We start from the raw sequence: 19882 nt of genomic DNA on the forward strand, positions 1-19882 counted from the left end.
GCAACCAGAAGTATAGAACAGGTGGCTTTCTTCTCTCCTAGCAGAGGAACAGCAGCCAGAGCTGAGGGCAGGAGCCAGAAGCCAGGAGCTGGTCCAGGAGCAGGAGGAGGTGATAGAATAGGACCAGGGGTGGGAGGAGGGTCTGATACCCCTCACCCTCTAACTGGGATCCCAGGCAGAGGGATTGAAAGGATCCTGGGGGCGGAAAGGAATGAAGCAGTTCTGCTTCCTGGGGATGCAGAGATTGTGGCATGCTGTGCCTCTGCAGAAGCTCCCAGTCATTTCTGCCCTTAGCACGAGAGAGAAGCAGCCCTCCCACGATGTTTTTACCATCCCACATGACTTCCCTGAATCCCCCCTCCTCCCCCCCCCCCCCGCCCCAGCCCAGTACAGTTAAACCTCTCTAATTTGGAGTGTTATATTGGGAAGATGGCCACTCTGAATAAGTGACAAAACTGAATAACGGTGTCTAACATTTAATGAAATGCATGTCTTCAAAATACGTACAGTAAGTAGAACTCGGTGAACAAGGCTTTTCCACTCCAGGCCCTCAGGGAGCATGTGTTAATGAATAGATAGGATTCAGAAGTCTGTTTGCTGGTACCCTCCTACAGACACGTTTCCACTATTAATGTGCTTAGCACGCCCTTTCTTCATAGATAAAGGAAAACTCAAGCCCAGTTTTTGTTCAAATTATGAAAAATTCCAAATCCATGGGGGTCTGGATTAATGAGGTTTTGCTGTACTGCCTCCCCTTGTTCCCTCAATACAAAGTTCCTACCTCGGATTGGGGGTGGGCTGGGAGGGGGTTCCAAGAGGAGGAGGGAGGCTGGGTAGGGGGAAGATGCAAGGGTTTAGGTTGGGGGTGAGGTAGGAACTTGTTTCTTTTGACTGGTTTCCCGGTATGACTCCCTGGGTTGGAAGGCCCATTAGGAGTCTGGGGTGAGATTCCCTTCTCCCTGATCCCAGAAGATGTAACTTCTACTGCAGGTGAGAAACACAATAGGAGGACGGGGGTGGGGGGTTGTCTTGGGGGAAGGTGGGAGGACATGATTTATGGAATGGGCTGGCTATGGGGGAGGCTACGGCTAAGGGGGCTGACACCCAGGCCCCCGCGAAGCGTCTCAATAAGTCCGCGCTCTCCTCTTTGGTGTCTTGCAGGAGAGGCAGCTTCCCCCCTTGGGTCCAACAAACCCGCGTGTGACGCTGGCCCCACCTTGGAACGGCCTGGCCCCCCCAGCACCGCCCCCCCCACCCCGGCTGCAGATCACCGAGAACGGCGAGTTCCGAAACACCGCAGACCACTAGCCCACCCAGCATCACAGACCTTCTTCTCCTTCCCCATGCACCCCACCCTGGAACAGCACCCACCACCAGGACTGGATATCGCCGAGGGACAGCGGGATTGCCTCCCTGAATGCCTCCTTGGGGGGCATCAATCCCCCACCCCCACCGCACCATTTCCAGGGGGGAGAGTGGGGACCCTTAGCTGTCCCCTTTTCCTTCCTGTTGGGGTGCTGCCCCCTGTGACCCCCCAGGGACCCTTGCCCCAGGACACCACCTACCCCACACAGACCCCTTCACTCCGGGGTGCTATCCCCATCCTCTGCCTCATCGTTCCCCTGAGCACTGGGGGACAGACCCTCGCCCCCACCCTGGGGGTGTGGCACCTCCAAACTTTCAACTTCAGGGTGATTTTTTTAGCAGTAACCAGAGCTGACAATCTTAACTCCCCTCCACCGCCCCATTTTGGCCTCCCCTGTCCCCCTTGTTATGGGGAGGGGACCCCAGGTGAGGGGGCCCTATTACCCCTTGATTTCTCAGGAGCGTCTGGGGGGGCTCAGCACGCACAAACTCCTTCTCCTCCTACTACTCTTAAATTTACTCCCTCCCCACCCAGAACCCAGATGGGGTGGAGGGGCCACCGGGGCAGGGAGGGGGCGGCAAGGGGGGAATGGGAGTCATCTCCCCTTCCTCCCACACCTGATCTGCTCTTGGCTGGTCCCAGAGCGGGGTGAGGGGGCTTATGCCCCCCCCTCCCCCAGTGTGTTGGGTGGGGTGGAATTGAGGTTAGGGTGAGGGGTTAGGGTCTAGGAGGGTGTGTATGTTAGGGAGGACAGACTAGTTGATCTGCCCTACCCTGACACACACAGCCCCCCTTGTCCCTCCCCCTCTCTCTTCTTGGTCTCTACTCCCAGGGGGAGGGGGGAACTTACTCTAGGAAAAGCCATGTCTCTCTCCCCCAGGGTGGGGGGACCTGTGTTGGAGGAGGGGTGTTGGGGGCCCCCTTCCATGACTCTGTCCCCCCCCCCGGGGGAGGTAGGACAGGGCTGGGCTTCCCTCTCATCCTCCCCCCTCCCCAATCTCCCTCCACCTCCCTCCCTCCCGCCAGCTCCACAATTTTTCGGTGTTTCTCTGTACATAGCTCTCTGGCGGGATAGGGGAGGTAGGATGGATGGGGTTTAGGGTGGGTAGGTCATGGGAGGGGAGAAGCCCCTCCTTGGCACCCCCTCTTCCCTGACTGCTGTCCCCTACCCAGCCTTGCCCCCTCATCCCTTCTTGCGTTTGGTATTGAGACTCTTTCCAGACTTCACCCTTCTTTCTTTTGTATGGACAGTTCCCCTTCAGTCCCATCCCCCTACACACATACACCCAGCCGGGGCCAAATTTATACTTATATAAAAGTTGTAAATATGTGAAATTTTATCCCTGTGCCCTCTCCTTGCTTTCCCAACCTCAGACCCTACCCCTGGATCCTCTTTCCTCTTCTCTTTGGCTGTTGTAATTATCTGGGGTTTGTACTGTACATATCGGGGGTGTGTGTGTGTGGGCTGGGGGCAACCCCTCTGTACAGAGCTTCCTGGCCCCCTCCCCCCCCACGCGTCCCTCCCCCTCCACCACCCTAAGGGTAGGGAGATGCTCTTCCTACTTGTTTTATTTTGTTTTCTCGTTCTCCCTCCCCACCCTGTCCCACCCCACTCCCAGCCTTCTCTGTCCTTCACCACTATCCCTTTTTCTCCACTCCCAGCCCCATTTCCTTTTTTTCTGGAGTGTGTGGTGAAACAGAAAAATCATGTTTAATAAACGGAGATTGTTCTTTTATCGCTGTACTGATTTTCCTAAGCTGCGACTTCCAGACAGAGCAGCAAGTGACGGGATCTGCTTTTTCATAGGAAGGTGACCTGCTGGAAGAAACTATATCCCTGCGTGATGCCACGGTATTCCCCAGAATCTCTCTCCCACCCATCGATGAGACTACTGTGTTTTTGAGCAGGGGGTTTGCACTGGCCAAGCTTACCCAATCTAGGTCTCTCCTCCGCACTGCTCCACTTAACCCGAAGGAGTAAAGAGGCCAAGGAACAGGAACAGTAGCTGATAAATTCCAAGTTCTGTTACACACACACACGTTTAGTGATCACCTAAAAATAAGGTTTATTTAATTGCTGGTTAAAATGCTACCGTACGGAATGGAGGAAAGAACTTGGTGCCTCAGCAAATCTGAGTTCCAATCCCAGACCCGTCACTTGGCAGCCTCGGTTTCCCCCAAGAAAACTGAGGATCGCGACATCTATCTTCCAGGGCTGGGGGAGGATACAAGGAGATGTGTGGACAGTACGTGGCCCGCACAGTAGGTACCGAATTAAACTCGCCTTCTCAGCACCTACCGGGGGACGGGCGCTACATTTAATCACCCTACGACTTTTGAGTCTCCCCCATCCTTCCGAGCTATGCTCTCCGGAGGTCTGGCTTGCGGTCCTCCCCCAGTAGAGGCCACCCCATCCGCAGCCGCGTAGGGGCCAGCGACCTCCCGCTAGCCCCGCCTTCTCGCCCGCGCAACCAATCAACACGAGGCTTTTAGGCCACTGCCCTCCGATTGGCTGCGGCTCTGGCACCGCCCACCACCCGGCGTTGGCGTCCGGCGGGAAGGCGGTGGCTTCCGGCCTGGGACGGCGAGGTGGCCGCAAAGGCACTCTGGTCCAGAGCCGCGTGTGTACCGGCGGGGGCGTGGCGGCGGGAAGGGCCTCTCGGCCGTCACTCAAGGTCTCCCGGTGGCCGCGGCTTCCCGGGAGCCGGGCTCTCAGGGCACCGTGAGAAGGAGCGGAGCGGAGGGCAGGAGCCGTCGGGGGCCGGCGAGGTCAGGCGCGTGGCTGGAAGGACCTCCTCATCCTCCTTCACAGGCCCTGGAAGTTAAACCCCGGTTGGTCTTTTGCTGTGGTTGTTTAGTTCTTATTTCCTTGGTGGGGGAGTGCGCGGGATTGATCTGCGGAAATCGCCACTGACTGCAAAGTTTCCACATGTTGGGTTGGGGAGGCGAGTGCTGTGTGAGGAGACGTGGTTCCCCTTACCCAGAGCTTCTGTGACCCCCGTCTCTTTCCTCCACAGCCTTCGTCCCGCGTGGGCTCCGCCCCCAGCCCCTCATCTCCCGTATTCGATCCTCTGGGATCTCTCTTTCTGAGGAGGCCATATGGATACCTCGACGCCTTTGCCTCCCGTCCCCCCCTCCCCGATCTGCAACCCGGCCCCGCGGACGATCCAGATCGAGTTCCCGCAGCATAGCTCCCTGCTGCTGGAAGCCCTGAACCGCCACAGGCTAGAGGGCAAGTTCTGTGATGTGTCCCTCTTGGTGCAGGGCCGGGAACTTAGGGCTCACAAAGCAGTGTTGGCTGCTGCCTCTCCTTACTTCCATGACAAACTTCTTCTGGGGGATGCGCCACGTCTCACTCTGCCCAGCGTCATTGAAGCCGATGCCTTCGAGGGGCTGCTCCAGCTCATTTATTCCGGGCGCCTCCGTCTGCCACTGGATGCTCTCCCTGCCCACCTCCTCGTGGCCAGTGGCCTGCAGATGTGGCAAGTGGTAGATCAGTGCTCAGAGATTCTTAGAGAACTAGAAAACTCAGGTGGTGGAATTTCAGCCCGGGGGGCGACCTCTTACCACACACTTCCTTCCACCACATCCTCTCCAGGAGGCTGGTGCATTCGCTCTTCCCCTTTCCAGACCCCAGTGCAGTCTTCCACTTCTACCGAGAGCCCCGTTTTAGGGGAGGGGAGCGAACTGGGTGATGTGTTACAGATTCAAGTTGAGGAAGAGGAGGAGGAGGAGGAGGAAGAAGAGGAGGAGGAGGAGGAGGACCAGGCGTCAACAGCGCCCTCCCAGACTCCTCAGCCCCCGAGAGTATCAGGGAGCTTTCCCTGCCCTCATGGATCTCACTCACTGCCCGTATCCACTACGCCCCGCAGGGTTGCAGAGGGTGAGAGTGCACCCCTCGAGCCTCCTGCCCCTCATACTGCACTGCCCCCCAAAGTCTTCTACATTAAGCAGGAGCCCTCTGAGCCTAAAGAAGAGATATCAACAGGTGGAACTCAATCTGGAGGAGCAAAGGAGGAGACCAAAGTGTTTCCTGGAGGGGACGCTGAAGGGAATGGAGAGCTAGGGTTCTTGCTGCCCTCGGGAGCAGGGGCGACATATGGAGGAGGAGGAGGAGGAGGTCCATCCTGGAAACCAGTGGATCTTCATGGGAATGAAATCCTCTCAGGGGGTGGGGGACCTGGGGGGGCAGGACAGGCTGTGCATGGGCCTGTGAAGTTAGGAGGTACACCCCCCGCAGATGGAAAACGCTTCGGTTGCTTGTGTGGGAAGCGGTTTGCAGTGAAGCCAAAGCGTGACCGTCACATCATGCTGACCTTCAGCCTTCGGCCCTTTGGCTGTGGCGTCTGCAATAAGCGCTTCAAGCTGAAGCACCATCTGACGGAGCACATGAAGACCCACGCTGGAGCCCTGCATGCCTGCCCCCATTGCGGCCGTCGGTTCCGAGTCCATGCCTGTTTCCTTCGCCATCGGGACCTGTGCAAGGGCCAGGGCTGGGCCACTGCTCACTGGACTTACAACTGACTGCTGAGGCCATGCGCTAATTTCTAGTGCAGGAGAGCCACTGCTGCTGATGGACACTTTCCCCTCACCACCATTGCACCCCACTCTCGGATCTTGAAATCATGCCAAGAGAATAGATATATCCTGGACATCTTGTTCTTAAGTGTGGGCGTCGACCTGTCAGATTTGGGAATTCAGTTTTCTCATCTCGAGGTTTGCTAACCACCCCATCAGAAGGTGGTGTATAGGGCATACATAATTTGATCACTTGCCCATAATAGACCTTTCATACAGTAAACCAGATTTCAGATTAAGAGTTTGCTGAGAAAAGAGAGCAAAAAGACGTGACGATTAAATGTTGCATTTGGTCTCCACGAGGAGTTAAAGGAGCTGGTCTCCACGTAGGGGTGTTTGATTCTAAGGTCTAGTGATTCCGAAACTAATAAGCTCTGTGTTTTCGCCCTTGTCATTGCTGAAATGATTTAGGTAGAGTTCTTTTTATGTGCTTTCTTTTGTTAGATCTTTCCAGAAGCTCCTCAGATCATAACTTGCTCTCTCACCTTCCCAACACTTCTATTTTTAATGTGGTAGTTGAGCACTTTAACAAACTTGAGCATTCCAGGTGTCATTCCTAGAACCCTCTTTTTAACAGAGGGTGTTCCCTCAACAGTCTGTGCCTCTTGTTTACCTGTGTCCACCACTGATCACCCATATATTGATCACAGTGATTGGAATGTGACCAGTGAACTCAGGAGGTGGCCACCGACCTAAAATGCTCTCAGGGTAGCACCACTGTTTTGAACAAGTGTCTGTTGTCAGAGGCTGAGACAGCACATACAGAAGGCTGGAGAGTAACTGCACAGTAGGACCACACACTCTTCCTTTCCATCCCACTCACACGATAGCCCCTTGAGAGAGAGAAGAGAGAAGAGTAGATATTGGAATGGGGAGATTTTCACAGTTACTTAATTTCTTCAAATAAACTTTGCCCTGAAATCTAAGCTGACAATGGACTGGATTGAGTAATTTATTGGGAGAGACAGTATGAAAACAGAGTTGCAAAAACTTGAATGTGTTCCTTATGCAGCAGGGCTATGTTGATGGGGGAAGAATGGGATGGTTTCACATTGGTGCAGAGATCATTGTCCTCGACCTCAGTGGGCCAGGTTCTAGGCCTTGACCTGCCACTGAATGATCTCTAGTAAGTTCCCTTATCTTTCAGAGTATGAACTGGTCCTCTTTGGTTTTTGTAAGGTGGTATATATCTCCTAACTGGTTCCCTGTCTTCTTACTTTTGAAGGTGTTGGTTCACATGATCTTTACCTGTACTCTCCCCTGACTTTTTGTATCATCGATAACATTTGGTTGTTTGGTTTGTTCTACGTTTAGTGCATAGCACTGTGCTAGACCCTGATACCCTGACCTCCAAAAGTTCACAGCTACCACCAAAGCTAGACAAATAATGACAGTGTAGTATGACACATCCATCAAAGGGGGCAGTGCAGGCTACTGTAGTGGCATAAAGGAAGCTGAGAGAAGACCTCTTGTAGGTGAGCAGAGGTTTCACAAAGATCACTCTGTACCAGAGTATAGTGACGGTGTGGGTGGCTGCAATGATGTTGGAATGGTGAACGTGAATTGAAGTTAGAACAGTAGGGCCAGGATTGATAGCTTTCCCCAAGGCATGTTCCTTAAAATCTTACTGGGTATGGCACCCAGAAGAGGCTGAAAAATGTGACTTTATGGCTGAGAAGGTGAATTCGAGCTGTGATCTGTCAGCCCGTCTAAAGAGCCACGCCATGGTACCATCCCCGTGGTAAGGACTGTGAATACATTGGGAAGGGGGTCAGGGAGAGAGCTACCAATCTTGGATCAATTACAATCCCACCCACCTGCCATTCTTTTGGCACACATTCTGTAGGTGACTACAGACATACCTCAGCGATATCACACGTTCGGTTCCAGACCACTGCAACGGAGCAAGTCAGATGAATTTTTGGCTTCTCAGTGCATATAACAGTTATGTTTTTATGGTAACCTGTTAAGTGTGCAGTAGCATTAGGTCTAAAAAAATGTGCATACCTTTAAAAAAATACTTTATTGCTAAAAAATGCTAATGATCATCTGAGCTTTCAATAAGTGGTAATTGCTGATCACAGACCACCATAACAAATATATTAATAATGAAAAAGTTTAAATATTGCAAGATTTACCAAAATGTGATGCAGAGACCCAAAGCGAGCAAATACTGTTGGAAAAATGGTGCCGATAGACTTGCTCCAGACCTTTAATTGCAGGCTTTCAACAGAATTACTACAGACCTCAAGTTTGTAAAAAAACCTTTAGTTTGTGCAGTATCCACAAAGTGCAATAAAGTGGAGCGCAATAAAATGAGGCACACCTGTGTATCTATTGAGCAGGATCCTTTGGCTGCAAGCAAGGGAAGCTGGCTCTGACCTTATTAAAACAGGAATCTGGAAGTATGTGGGGTGGCTCCTGGAATGGAAGGAAGGGCTCAAGGACCAGCCTTTGGAAGGATAAGACCTGGATAAGGATAAGCCCTGGGCGTTCAGGGAGCAGGAATTCCTGGAGGATCTTTGTAGGTCGTATGTTTTGGGATGATCCAAGAATTCTTTTATCTTTTATTTTTTAATATCTTCGAAGGAGAGAAAGAGAGCGGGGGAGGGGCAGAGAGAGGGAGACACAGAATCCAAAGCAGGCTCCAATCTCTGAGATGTCAACACAGAGCCCGACCTGGGGCTCGAACCCACCAGCCATGAGATCATGACCTGAAGTCAGATGCTCAACTAACTGAGTCACTAGGGCACCCCAATCTAGTCCTTATTTCTTGTGTTACTTATCTCAAGATAAAAATTCCCGGAAGAGAACTCTGAGCCTCAGGTCCACCCTCTGGCTAGAGCACCCTGAACATATGTTCCATCAAGGCAACAAAGTGGGCATGTGCAATCCTCAAGGGGAAATTGAGGTACTGGAATAAGAGTGGGGAATGGTGCTGGTCAGCCCAGGGGAACAGAGGCCCACCCCAGGTAATCTTCACCTGTTGCCCATCTTGGGATCCTTAAGGTGTCAGATACCCCTGGCAGTTAATAGGTATTCAAGAAATGGTGAATCTGCCCAACTTCCACCTCTGCCCTCTGAACTTAAGGCAGAATTGCTTCCTCCCTCTCCTCAGTCCCCATAGAACTTTGTTATTACTACTGCAAGCAAATTAAAATGCCATCTTAGAGTTTTATCGTTTTTAAGTTATTAGGAATTACACAAAAAACAAGTTCCATAACGAAAGATCTGGATGTAGACCCCTCGCCGTGCACGTGGAGCAGCCTTCCTCGGTCTCCTATGTAACTGGACTCCCTGGCCTAGCGTCTCAGTCCCTGGCACCCGGGATCGCGGGCCCAAGCCTACAAGGGGTGGCACAGAAGCTTCCACCAGGTCACAAGTGACAGCATGGCAACCATCCCTCCAGCAGCTCACTCACTCGTGGCCACCCACGACTATTACCAGTGCCACCTGGGTTCCACTTCCAGTAACAGCTTCTGTGGAATTGCCCAGTGTACTGGGGAAGCCATCCCTCACCACTCCTGTCTCCCGAGGGCCAACCTGGTGGGCACGCTTCTTTGGGAAGTCCCCTCTCCCAAAGTAGTTCATGGCTAACAGTGTTGGAGTCCCCAGCACGCTTGGAATCTCCCCCAGGCCTCCAATGGCACGATGACCTGTGACTTGACTCTGGAAGCCATGAAGAATGCCAGCCTGGCAGAGCCAACACCAGGCCCCAATCCTGAGTGGCCACCACCAGGAGGTGCTAGACTCATCAGAACCCCTTCCCTCCCCTTAGACTAGACAGGCTGCCTCAAGCAGAAGTGATTGGTTTCTTTTACAACAAAACAGCAAAACACCAAAAAGGAAGTTGACAGAACCCCAGTCTTTACTATCCAGGCCACAGGCAAGCCTTCCTTACACCCTGTAACCATGTGCCTTGCACCAAGTGGAAAATAAACTCCAAGCAGCCTTGGAATTTAGATCTAAGCATTTAGATTTAAGTGTTTAAAGATTTAAAACTTAAAAGCCTACTTCTCTGCCTCTGTCCATTCCTCCATGTAGTGGAAGAGGTGTCCCTACTACTGTCCAAGGCTAGCCCCCTTCCCAGAGCCCTTGCTCTTTTAATTGTCCCCTCTATCCAGTTATCTTCACTCTCTGTCTGGAGTTCCTCATTAGCATTTAATCGTGCTTGCAGGTTTGTAAGAATTAATTAATACATGTAAAGTGCTTACAACAATGCCTTGCACTCAGTAAACTCAATAGATGTTAGCTGTTATGAGTGAGGACATTAGTTCCCCACACCTTTACCAGGATCAGTGCTCTCAGGGAAGGGTCACATATATAAAGGGAAAGTATTTTCAACTGAGGGGGAAATGAAACATTACGGTACTCAGTAAGGATTAGATGTGAACATTATTTTTTACCTTTCTCATAAAGGTGAGAGTTCTTCAGGGTTCTTTTCGCCCTCTTCCACCTTTATATATTCCTGGGTGATTTTCATCCACTTTTCTGAGTTAAACCACTTAAATACTGATGACGCTTAATTTTATATCTCCAATTTTCCTGACCCCCAGACCCACTTAGATTTCCTTCTTTCCTTCCTTCAGCAACAAGGCCTGCTGTGTACCTGGCACTGATGAGAAGGGCAGGATTATCACCTTGAGAGGCAGATGTTTAAACCAGCTATGTAGGTACTTCATAGACCTCTCAAGCTCAGCATGCCTAAAATACTCTACCCCAGCTCAAGTCAGCTGCTCCATTGTTTCCGGGTTTAGTAAAAGCTCCCCCATCCACTTAAATGCGTAAGACTGAGGCCTGGAAGTGTTCCTGGGCACCTGTCTCACCTCCCATATCTGTCCTACCAATGCCATCCCCTGAATATTTCAAATCGATGCATTCTTTTACTGTTACTGCAACCTCCTAACTGGTTGTCTTGTCTCGCTTCTCTCTACGTCTCACTCCACACACACTATGGCCACAGTGTTCTCGCTAAAGCATAAAGTACTGTTTCGCCAGCTCTCCAGCTTAAACCTCCTGCTCTTTGATGGAGTCCAGATGATCTCCCAATTACTGCACTCTTGCCGTCCATGTCTCCCCTGGGCCTCTGCTTTTTCTGCTCCTCGTGCTCATCTCTCTGCCTAGAATAGTTACCTACCTGGAAACAGTCTTCAGTGGGCTAAGTCCCTCTCTCTTCAGATATCAGCTGACACATCACTTTCTTTAGAAATCTGACCATGAGGCCCAGGTGGGACTGCTGCTACGTGTTCTACTAGCTCTTATTTCACCTTGTCATGAAACTTTCCTGGCATTTCCTTTTCAGTAAGTATATGCCAACTATCCACTATTACCCATTATATGTGGGTACTATTTTAGGCATGATGGACAGTGCTTGCCCTCATAAGATTACATTCCGGTGCCATAAAGGAAAATGAACCGGTAATAAGGGGGGGTGTGCCACAAAAGGAAGGCCTACTGTACACATTGATCTCGTATTCCAAAGGAGAGGAAAGACCCAGACAAGCAAAGCAGGGCAGGGGAAATGGTTCTAGTACAGTGTTCAGCAGATGCAAAGGCCAAGAGAGAGAACGAGGTTGGTATGTGTGACAAGGAAACCAGTGGACTTGGGGAGGAATGAGATGTCTTAGTCTGTTGGGTCTGCTATAATAATACCACAGACTGTGACTTATAGGCAACAGAAATGTATTTCTCACTGTTCTGTAGGCTGGTAAGTCCAAGATCAAGTGCCAGCAGACTCTGTCTGAGGACCTGCTTCCTGGTTCATAGATGGTCATCTTCCCATGTCCTCATGTGGTGGAAAGAGAAAGGAAGTTCTCTATAAGGGCACTACCTTCCTGACCTAATCGCCTCCCAAAAGCCATACCTTCTAATGCGATCACAGTGGGGGTTAGGATTTCAGCGCATGAACTTTTGGGGAACACAAACGTTCAGTCCATTGCAGATGTGGTTGAAGAGGTGGGCTGGGACTGGGTTATATGGAGCCTTTCAGATCACGTTAAGGAATTTGGATTGTATTTGAAATGCAATGGGAAGGCAATAAAGAGTTTAAAGTAGAGGAGCAATGGCCTTTTAACATTTTAAAGAGATTCCTCCAGCTACAGAGGGCATATTGGATCATTAGGGGCAAGAGTGGAAGCAGGGAGACCAATTAGACTATTTCAGCAGCACAGACAAGAGGTGGATAAAAACAGCAGGTATGGAGAGAAGTAGATGGATTAAAAGCTATTATTACATTTGGAAGTGTAGGACCGACGCAAGAACATTCTAACAGATTAATATAGAGATTGTGGGAAAGTAAAAAATCAAGGAAGACCCCTAGAGTTTTGTCTTGATTAATTGAATTAGAGAGGCCATTTAATGAGTGGAAGACAGGAGTAGAAGGACTTGGGAGTGGATCAAGGGTTTTATCTGAATGGCTAGAAGCAGCTGGCTGTACTTGTCCAATGTTCTTCTAGACCGGGGGTTGGCAAACTTATGCTATAAAGGATCAGATAGTAAATATTAGGCTTTGCATGCCAAGAAGCAAAATCAAGGATATTATATAAGTACATGGAAATTAAAGAAAACAAATTCCCACAGGTTTTTTTTCCTGACAAAACTCAAAGTATAATGATTGAGTACAATTTTTTTTTTTTTTTTTTTTTTTTTTTTTTGGTAATACAGGTCTACTGCTTTAACTGGGGTACAAAGTTAGTGTTCCCTGTCATCAGAATCAGTTGCAAATGTTCATTTGCTAATGCTGATCTGTAATGAGATTTTACATATTTCATCTCTGAAAATGTCTTCACACAGTACCGCCAACTACTGATATTAATCCAAGAGCATGTAATTTTAATTGAGCATATTCATCACCTGAAAGGCATTTATAGAATTCTATTATATTCTTCTCCTGATACTTGCCTTTTATCATGTCATTACATCTTGGATTAGTCACATCCAAATGAAGATGAGGTGGAAACTCCTCAATTGCACAATTAAATGAAATATAGAAATTTTCTTTGCACTTGCATTGAGGTTTGAAAAACACTGCTGGAACTGTGGTTCAAGCTCAGAAATAATATATGCTGCAAATCTGTGTGGGAATGGAGATCTTGCTGTTTGTTGTAACTTCTAATAGTGCAGGAAGTGTATATAGCAGCTTGACATTACCCGAGATTCAACAACTTTGATGACTTTGCTGCAGTATATGTTACTGTTTCATGGATACTGAGTTTCAGTTTGGGGAGATGGAAAAAAAGTTCTGCAGATAGAAGGTGGTGATTGTACAGCACTGTAAACATACTTATTGCTCCTGACTGTACACTTGAAAACGATTTGGGGGCACCTGGGTGGCTCAGTCCGTTAAGTGTCTTACTCTTGATCTCAGCTCAGACCTTGGTCTCAGGGTCATGAGTTCAAGCCCCACATTTGGCTCCATGCTGGGTGTGAAGCCTACTTAAAAAAAGAAAAAGAAACTGGTTTAAGTGGTCCATTTTATGTTACATGTATTTTACCACAATTAAAAAAAAAATGAATGAACCACGAATGAATTAATGGATCTAGGCATTGGGCATCAGTGCAAACACCACAAAAAAGAAAGAGCCAGACCATATGTGCCTCTTATGGAAAACCACCACCACCACCTATGAATTAGTCTGGCCCCAAATATTGAACGTGGATGTGATCAAGCCTCAAAATATTAACTACAAATTTGCAGAAAATGCAGAGGGCAGGGGGACATGTTAAACCACACCACAATGATGTAGTCAGCAAAACTGAGACTGCAAGAAATTCTAAGAAACAAACACCCCATTTTTTTCACAAGAAAAACTGCAAAGGGACAAGGGGGAAGGAGGGAAACCTGTAGTTTAAAATATGTTATGTCTTGGGGGCACCTAGGTGGTCAGTCAGTTGAGCATCTGCCTCTTGATTTTGACTCAGGTCAAGATCTCATGATTTGTGAATTCAAGCCCTGCAACAGGCTCTGTGCTGACAGCACGGAGCCTGCTTGGGATTCTCTCTCTCTCTCTCTCTCTCTCTTTCCCTCTCCTGATTTCTCTCTCTCTCTCAAAATAAATAAACTTAAAAATTTTTAATGCAACAAATTCATGTTTAAACAAAATTTTTATGCTTTTTACATTTATTTTTTTAGTAATCTCTACACCGAACGAAGGGCTCAAACTCATGACCCCAAGATTAAGAGTCACACACTTCACCAAATGAGCCAGCCAGGTGCCCCCTAAAAGATTTTAAAAGACATATTATTAAGCAATCATAATGTGAGAACCTTATTTGGATCATAGTTTTTGTATTTGTTTCCTTTTTCTTTAAAAAAATTTTTTTTAATTTAAATTCTAGTTACTTAACATACAGTGCAATATTGGTTTCCAGAGTAGAATTCAGTGGTCCATCACTTATATACAACACCCAGTGTTCATCCCAACAGTGCCTTCCTTATTTTAAATTTTTTTTTTTTTTCAACGTTTATTTATTTTTGGGACAGAGAGAGACAGAGCATGAATGGGGGAGGGGCAGAGAGAGAGGGAGACACAGAATCGGAAACAGGCTCCAGGCTCCGAGCCATCAACCCAGAGCCCGACGCGGGGCTCGAACTCACGGACGGCGAGATCGTGACCTGGCTGAAGTCGGACGCTTAACCGACTGCGCCACCCAGGCGCCCCAGTGCCTTCCTTATTTTAACTATCACCCATCTAGCCCATCCCCACTCACCTCCCTCCATCAACCCTCAGTTTGTTCTCTAAGAGACTTTTATGTTTTTTTTTTTTTAATGTTTATTTATTTTTGAGAGAGAGAGACACACACAGAGTACGAGCAAGGGACGGGAAGAGACAGAGGGAGACACAGAATCCAAAGCAGGCTCCAGGCTCTGAGCTGTCAGCACAGAGACCTACGTGGGGCTTGAACCCAAAAACCATGAATCATGACCTGAGCCAAAGTCAGACGTTCAACCAACTCAACCACCCAGGCACCCCTATAGCCAGTTTTATTTTTTTAAAGATTGAGAAATAAATTGGGGAATTGCTAAACACTTTAAGGATGTCTAATCAGAAATTTTATATTACAAACACAATTCTGGTTTGTGTGCTGGTCCAAATTAATAAAACTTGGTGCTTGACTCTTAAAACCATCAATTGCTCAATGTATTGATGTAGAAAGATCTCCAGTATATTTTGTTGGATGAAAGAAAGCAAAGTGTAATATCCTATGTTTTGTATGAGACAGTGAGGGTGGGGAGGAAATAAGAAAGGTGTATTTGCTTATATTTGCAAAGCAAAGCACTACTAGAATAAATAAGAAAACAGTAAATATGGGAAAGAAGTTGAGGTAAAGATAGAAACATGGCTACGTGGGGGCGCCGGGGTGGCTCAGTTGGTTGAGTGTCTGACTTCCGCTCAGGTCATGATCTTGCGATCTGTGAGTTCGAGCCTCGCATCGTGGCTCTGTGCTGACAGCTCAGAGCCTGGAGCCTGCTTCAGATTCTGTCTCCCTCTCTCTGCCCCTCCCCCGCTCATGCTCTGTCTCTCTCTGTCAAAAATAAACATTAAAAAAAATTAAAAAAAAAGAAACAAGGCTACATGTACTGGACTCCTCTGTGTGTACTTTGAATCATGTAATTCCACTACGTAATCAAAAAATAAAAGAGATTTTAGAAATTCTTTTGAGAATAAATGAATTAAACCATATTAACTTGGCAACATAATCACAGAGAGAATGAGTTCTAAAGACTACAACCTTAAGGGGATGTACTCTAAAGACAAAAAAAAAAAAAACCTCCAGCTATAATTTTAAACTTTATTTATTTTAAAATATTTTAATGTACTTTTAAAAATTATTTTAAGTAGGCTCCGCGCCCAACGTGGGGCTTGAACCCTGAGCCCTGAGATTAAGAGAGGCATGCTCTATTGACTGAACCAGCCAGGCACTCCTATTTTTAAACTTTAAATGCTTAAATATTAAATTCTCTTAAAAAATTTTTTTGAGAGAGAGAGAGAGTGAGAGAGTATGAGCAGGGAGAGGGGCAAAGGGAGAGGGAGAGAATCTTAAGCAGGCTCCATGCCCAGGGTGGAGATGGATGTCAGTGCAGAACCCCATGCGGGGCTCGATCTCACAACCATGAGATCATGACCTGATGCGAAAGCAAAAGTCGGCTGCTCAACCGACTGAGCCACCCAGGTGCCCCTAAACTCTCTTAAAATGTAAACTTTTCTCAGAAGTTCTATTGTTTGTAGTATTACCAGTAATAGAACTTTGAAAATATAGTATTTTCTTATAAATAGGTTAAAGGACACAAGAAATTATATTAATGTAAGAAATCAGAATTCTTAGGACAAGAGAAAAGATATGTAACTGAAGAAATGAAGTGAAAACATACCAATGTGAAAAATGAAAACTCAGTATGAATTCATGAGTTTTGAAATATGTATTTTTCTGTTTCTGTCCATGGAAATGGGTTAGAAGCAATGAGCAGCCCTAGTGCCCATGTTATGATCTCTAATACCATCCCCCATTCAAACAAAGCATGGCCTTGGACAGCATGGGGAATATAGTAAATACTAGTGTAGCAGCTTTGTATGGGGACAGATGGGAATAGACGTATTGTGGTGACCGTTTCGTACTGTATATACATATTGAATCACTATGTTGTACACTTGAATACAATATTATATGTCAACTATTCTTCAATTTAAAAAATTTTTTAAAGATTAACAGTGAAAAATAAGACAAACAAAACGAAAGTATGGTTTCTTTAGGAAACTGCTGATTCCAGGTCTAAAACAGGCATTTTTCAAGGTGTGCCTGGGACATGTTTTTGTGTTAAGAACAAGAAAGCTGGACACAGGAGCCCATGTGAAGGTGTCCCCACTGAACAAAGTTATGACATTCTGAACAACTAAAAGAATAACGGCTGTGGCACCTGGGTGGCTCAGTTGGTTGGGTGTCTGACTTCAGCTCGGGTCATGATCTCACGGTTTGTGAGTTGGAGCCCTGCCTCTGGTTCACTGCTGTTAGTGCAGAGCCGGCTTTGGGTCATCTGTCCCTGTCTCTCTCTGCCCCTACCTCACTGGCTCTCTCTCTCTCTCTCTCTCAAAAATAAACATAGAAAAATACTAATTGTATTGAACACACTGAATCAATGAAAATTCATTATTTTATAACAATACCCAAAATAAGAGTAGTCAAGGAGGCTCATTTATTATCATTTAAGACAGCTATTTTTTTTTTTTAATTTTCAATGTTTATTTATTTTTGAGAGAGAGAGCCAGAGCATGAGCAGGGAAGCGGCAGAGAGAGAAGGAGACACAGAATCCAAGGCAGGCTCCAGGCTCTGAGCTGTCAGCACAGAGCCCGACGCGGGGCTTGAACGCACAAACCGTGAGATCATGACCTGAGTCAAAGTTGGACGCTTAACCGACTGAGCCACCCAGGTGCCCCTAAGGCAGCTATTAGAACAACAACTTGGGGCACCTGGGTGGCTCAGTCGGTTAAGCGTCCAACTTTGACTCAGGTCATGATCTCACGGTTTGTGCGTTCAAGCCCCGCGTCGGGCTCTGTGCTGACAGCTCAGAGCCTGGAGCCTGCCTTGGATTCTGTGTCTCCTTCTCTCTCTGAAGCCCCCTCTTGCACTCTGTCTCTCTCTCAAAAATAAACAAACAAACAAACAAACAAAAAAGAACAACAACTTTCTTTGAAAGTTGGTAATTAAAGGGAAAATATTAAGCATTTGTTTTGCTCTTCCAGTAAAAATTTATTTTAGGATAACCGAATAGTTCTAGATAATGAAGAGAACATTCACGGAATGTTAAACAAGTAAGCGAAATAAAAGAATTAGAAAAACATTTCATAAACTCCAACAAAACTATTGACTCAGGCAAGGATTATCAATTGGTATTAAAACCAATAGATGATTAGTTATTGTAAAAATTCATATAGAGCCAAAGTAACACCATGCAGATTACTTCCTAGTTTCAAGAGGGAAATCATTAACTATAAATCGGGTGATCATATGTTGCAATCCTAATCTAGGCATTCAATCTCAGCAACACTAAGGGTTAATCATAGGTGTCTTTTTTTTTTTTTAATGTTTATTTATTTTGAGAGAGAGAGAGTACAAGTGGGGGAGGAGAAGAGGGAGAGGGAGAGCATCTTAAGCAGGTTCCGAGCTCAGCGTGGAGCTCGATGCAGGGCTCAGTCCCACAAACTGTGAGATCATGACCTGAGCCGAAACCAATAGTTGGACACTTAACCAACTGAGCTACCCAGGCGCCCCAATCATGGGTGTCTTCTAGTGAAATGCAGCATTAACTATACAGCAGTATGATAACTATATGACTTTATTCATCCTAGTAACTTTTATTCTAGTTCAGGCATCCCTCAGAGAATTTTTAGGAATCCATTCTTAAAAACATGTTGGATAGTGAATTTTTAGGTAGTGGGAGCCTGTATGTCATTATTTTAAATTAAAAAAAAAAAAAAGAAAGTATTTCCAGCACATTTAAAACCTCAACCAATTTCCCTCAGCGCTTGAAACACTCTAAAAATATATATATAACAGTCAACCAGGTTTTTCTGCTTAATGTAAACACCAGCTACTTGTTTAACACTTAATTAACTCATTAATGAGTTTATTTGTGCAGTAACATAGGATACCAACATTTTCCTTTTAACTTGAACAAATACATACTATAATGTAAATGAACAGTGAAATGATATGTTAAAGCCACATAATGGAGGCAAACAACACTCGGCCAAGAGTGAAATAAGCAAGGCAAGTTTTAAAAAACATGGTTACTGGGGTGCCTGGGTGGCTCAGTCGGTGAAGCCTCCAACTTTGGCTCAGGTCCTGATCTCGAGCTATGTGGGTTCGAGCCCTGCCCCTGTGTCAGGCTCTGTGCTGGCAGCTCAGGGCCTGGAGCCTGCCTCAGATTCTGTGTCTCTCTCTGTCTCTCTCTACCCCTCCCCCTCTCATACTCTGTCTCTCTCTCAAAAATAAATATATATTAAAAAAATTAAAAAATAAAATAAAACATGCTTACTGAAATCGCAGGGTCTCCTGAGTGAGGTTGGAGATGAGAAGGAAATAAGGAGGTTGTAGTCACTGTTGCTGTTTAGTGGTGGATGAAGCTGAAAAAGAATGGACTTCAGAAGGAGTGAAACAGTAAATGTCTGAGCTTCATCCATGTCCGGATCCAAGAAGCTGGTGGAAGCTGCTCATTTCCTTGGCAATGAGTCTTCAAAAGTGGATGGTTGTGGATCGTCCTCTGAAAGTATTGACAAAGCACGACAAGAAACTTGCCCATTTTTAATGGGCAAGTGTTACATTCCCTTTGCTTGTGTTATGCAGCTTCTGATTACCCTACACTGTGCTGGAAATTGCGTTTTGAATGTGATTTTTCTGCTCTTGTCATGATCATGATCTCTTACAAGCAACAGTGATCATTCTGTCTACATGATCTAAGATTTCCTTTAGGGGGACCTGGCTGACTCAGCGGGAAGAGCATGCGACTCTTGCTCTCAGGATCGTGAGTTCAAGCCCCATGTGGGGTGTAGAGATTACTTAAATACAAACTTTTAAAATAAATAAATAAATAAAGTTTCCTTCAAAGACTTCTCGTCAAATATTAGTGGCTCCTTGTATTAACGTGCTAGGGCTGTCATTACAAAATACCACAGGGCGTGTGTCTTAAATGACAGGTGTTTATTTTCTCACAGTTCTGGAGACAGGAAGGTCAAGATCAAGATGCCAGCAGGTTTGGTTTTTCCTGAGGCCTTTCTCCTTGGCTTGCAGTCTCTGCTACCATTCTCACTGGTTTCCTCACGTGGTCTTTCTTTGTGTACAGGCACTCCTGGTGTCTCTATTTTTATAAGGACACCAGTCATATTGGGTTAGAGCTTCACTCTTATGACCTAATTTAACCTTAATTACCTCTTTGAAGACCT

The 19882-nt window shown here is 46.8% G+C and overlaps 2 protein-coding genes and 1 long non-coding RNA gene across 4 annotated transcripts in view; 2 read left to right on the forward strand and 1 right to left on the reverse strand.

Annotated features, from left to right (window-relative positions):
* Positions 1–3102, forward strand: part of SYNGAP1 (synaptic Ras GTPase activating protein 1) — a 32204-nt gene extending 29102 nt beyond the window's left edge. Inside the window, 1 exon segment of the mRNA XM_045497910.1 lies at positions 1162–3102. Within this exon segment, the coding sequence (XP_045353866.1) occupies positions 1162–1308 (147 nt within the window). The 3' untranslated portion in view covers positions 1309–3102.
* A 794-nt stretch (positions 3103–3896) lies between these two features.
* Positions 3897–12076, forward strand: ZBTB9 (zinc finger and BTB domain containing 9). 2 transcript variants are annotated; one of them, XM_045497920.1, is made up of 4 exons: positions 3897–4198; positions 4384–5621; positions 7339–7342; positions 12066–12076. In XM_045497920.1, coding segments are annotated over exons 2-4 (1161 nt in total). In that variant the 5' UTR covers positions 3897–4198; positions 4384–4465; the 3' UTR covers positions 12067–12076. The 2 variants fall into 2 exon arrangements, with proteins under 2 accessions (XP_045353876.1, XP_045353875.1); XM_045497919.1 differs by lacking the exons at positions 7339–7342; positions 12066–12076 and having other exon boundaries at positions 3909–4198; positions 4384–6875.
* Positions 12077–18896: 6820 nt separating this feature from the next.
* The window catches only part of LOC123608249, a 50537-nt gene continuing 49551 nt past the window's right edge, over positions 18897–19882 (reverse strand). The window contains exon 4 of the long non-coding RNA XR_006717146.1: positions 18897–19066. This is a non-coding gene — a long non-coding RNA (uncharacterized LOC123608249). The remainder of the gene's footprint in view (positions 19067–19882) is intronic.

Source organism: Leopardus geoffroyi, chromosome B2 (genome assembly GCF_018350155.1).
Source record: "Leopardus geoffroyi isolate Oge1 chromosome B2, O.geoffroyi_Oge1_pat1.0, whole genome shotgun sequence".
Lineage (NCBI taxonomy): Eukaryota > Metazoa > Chordata > Mammalia > Carnivora > Felidae > Leopardus > Leopardus geoffroyi.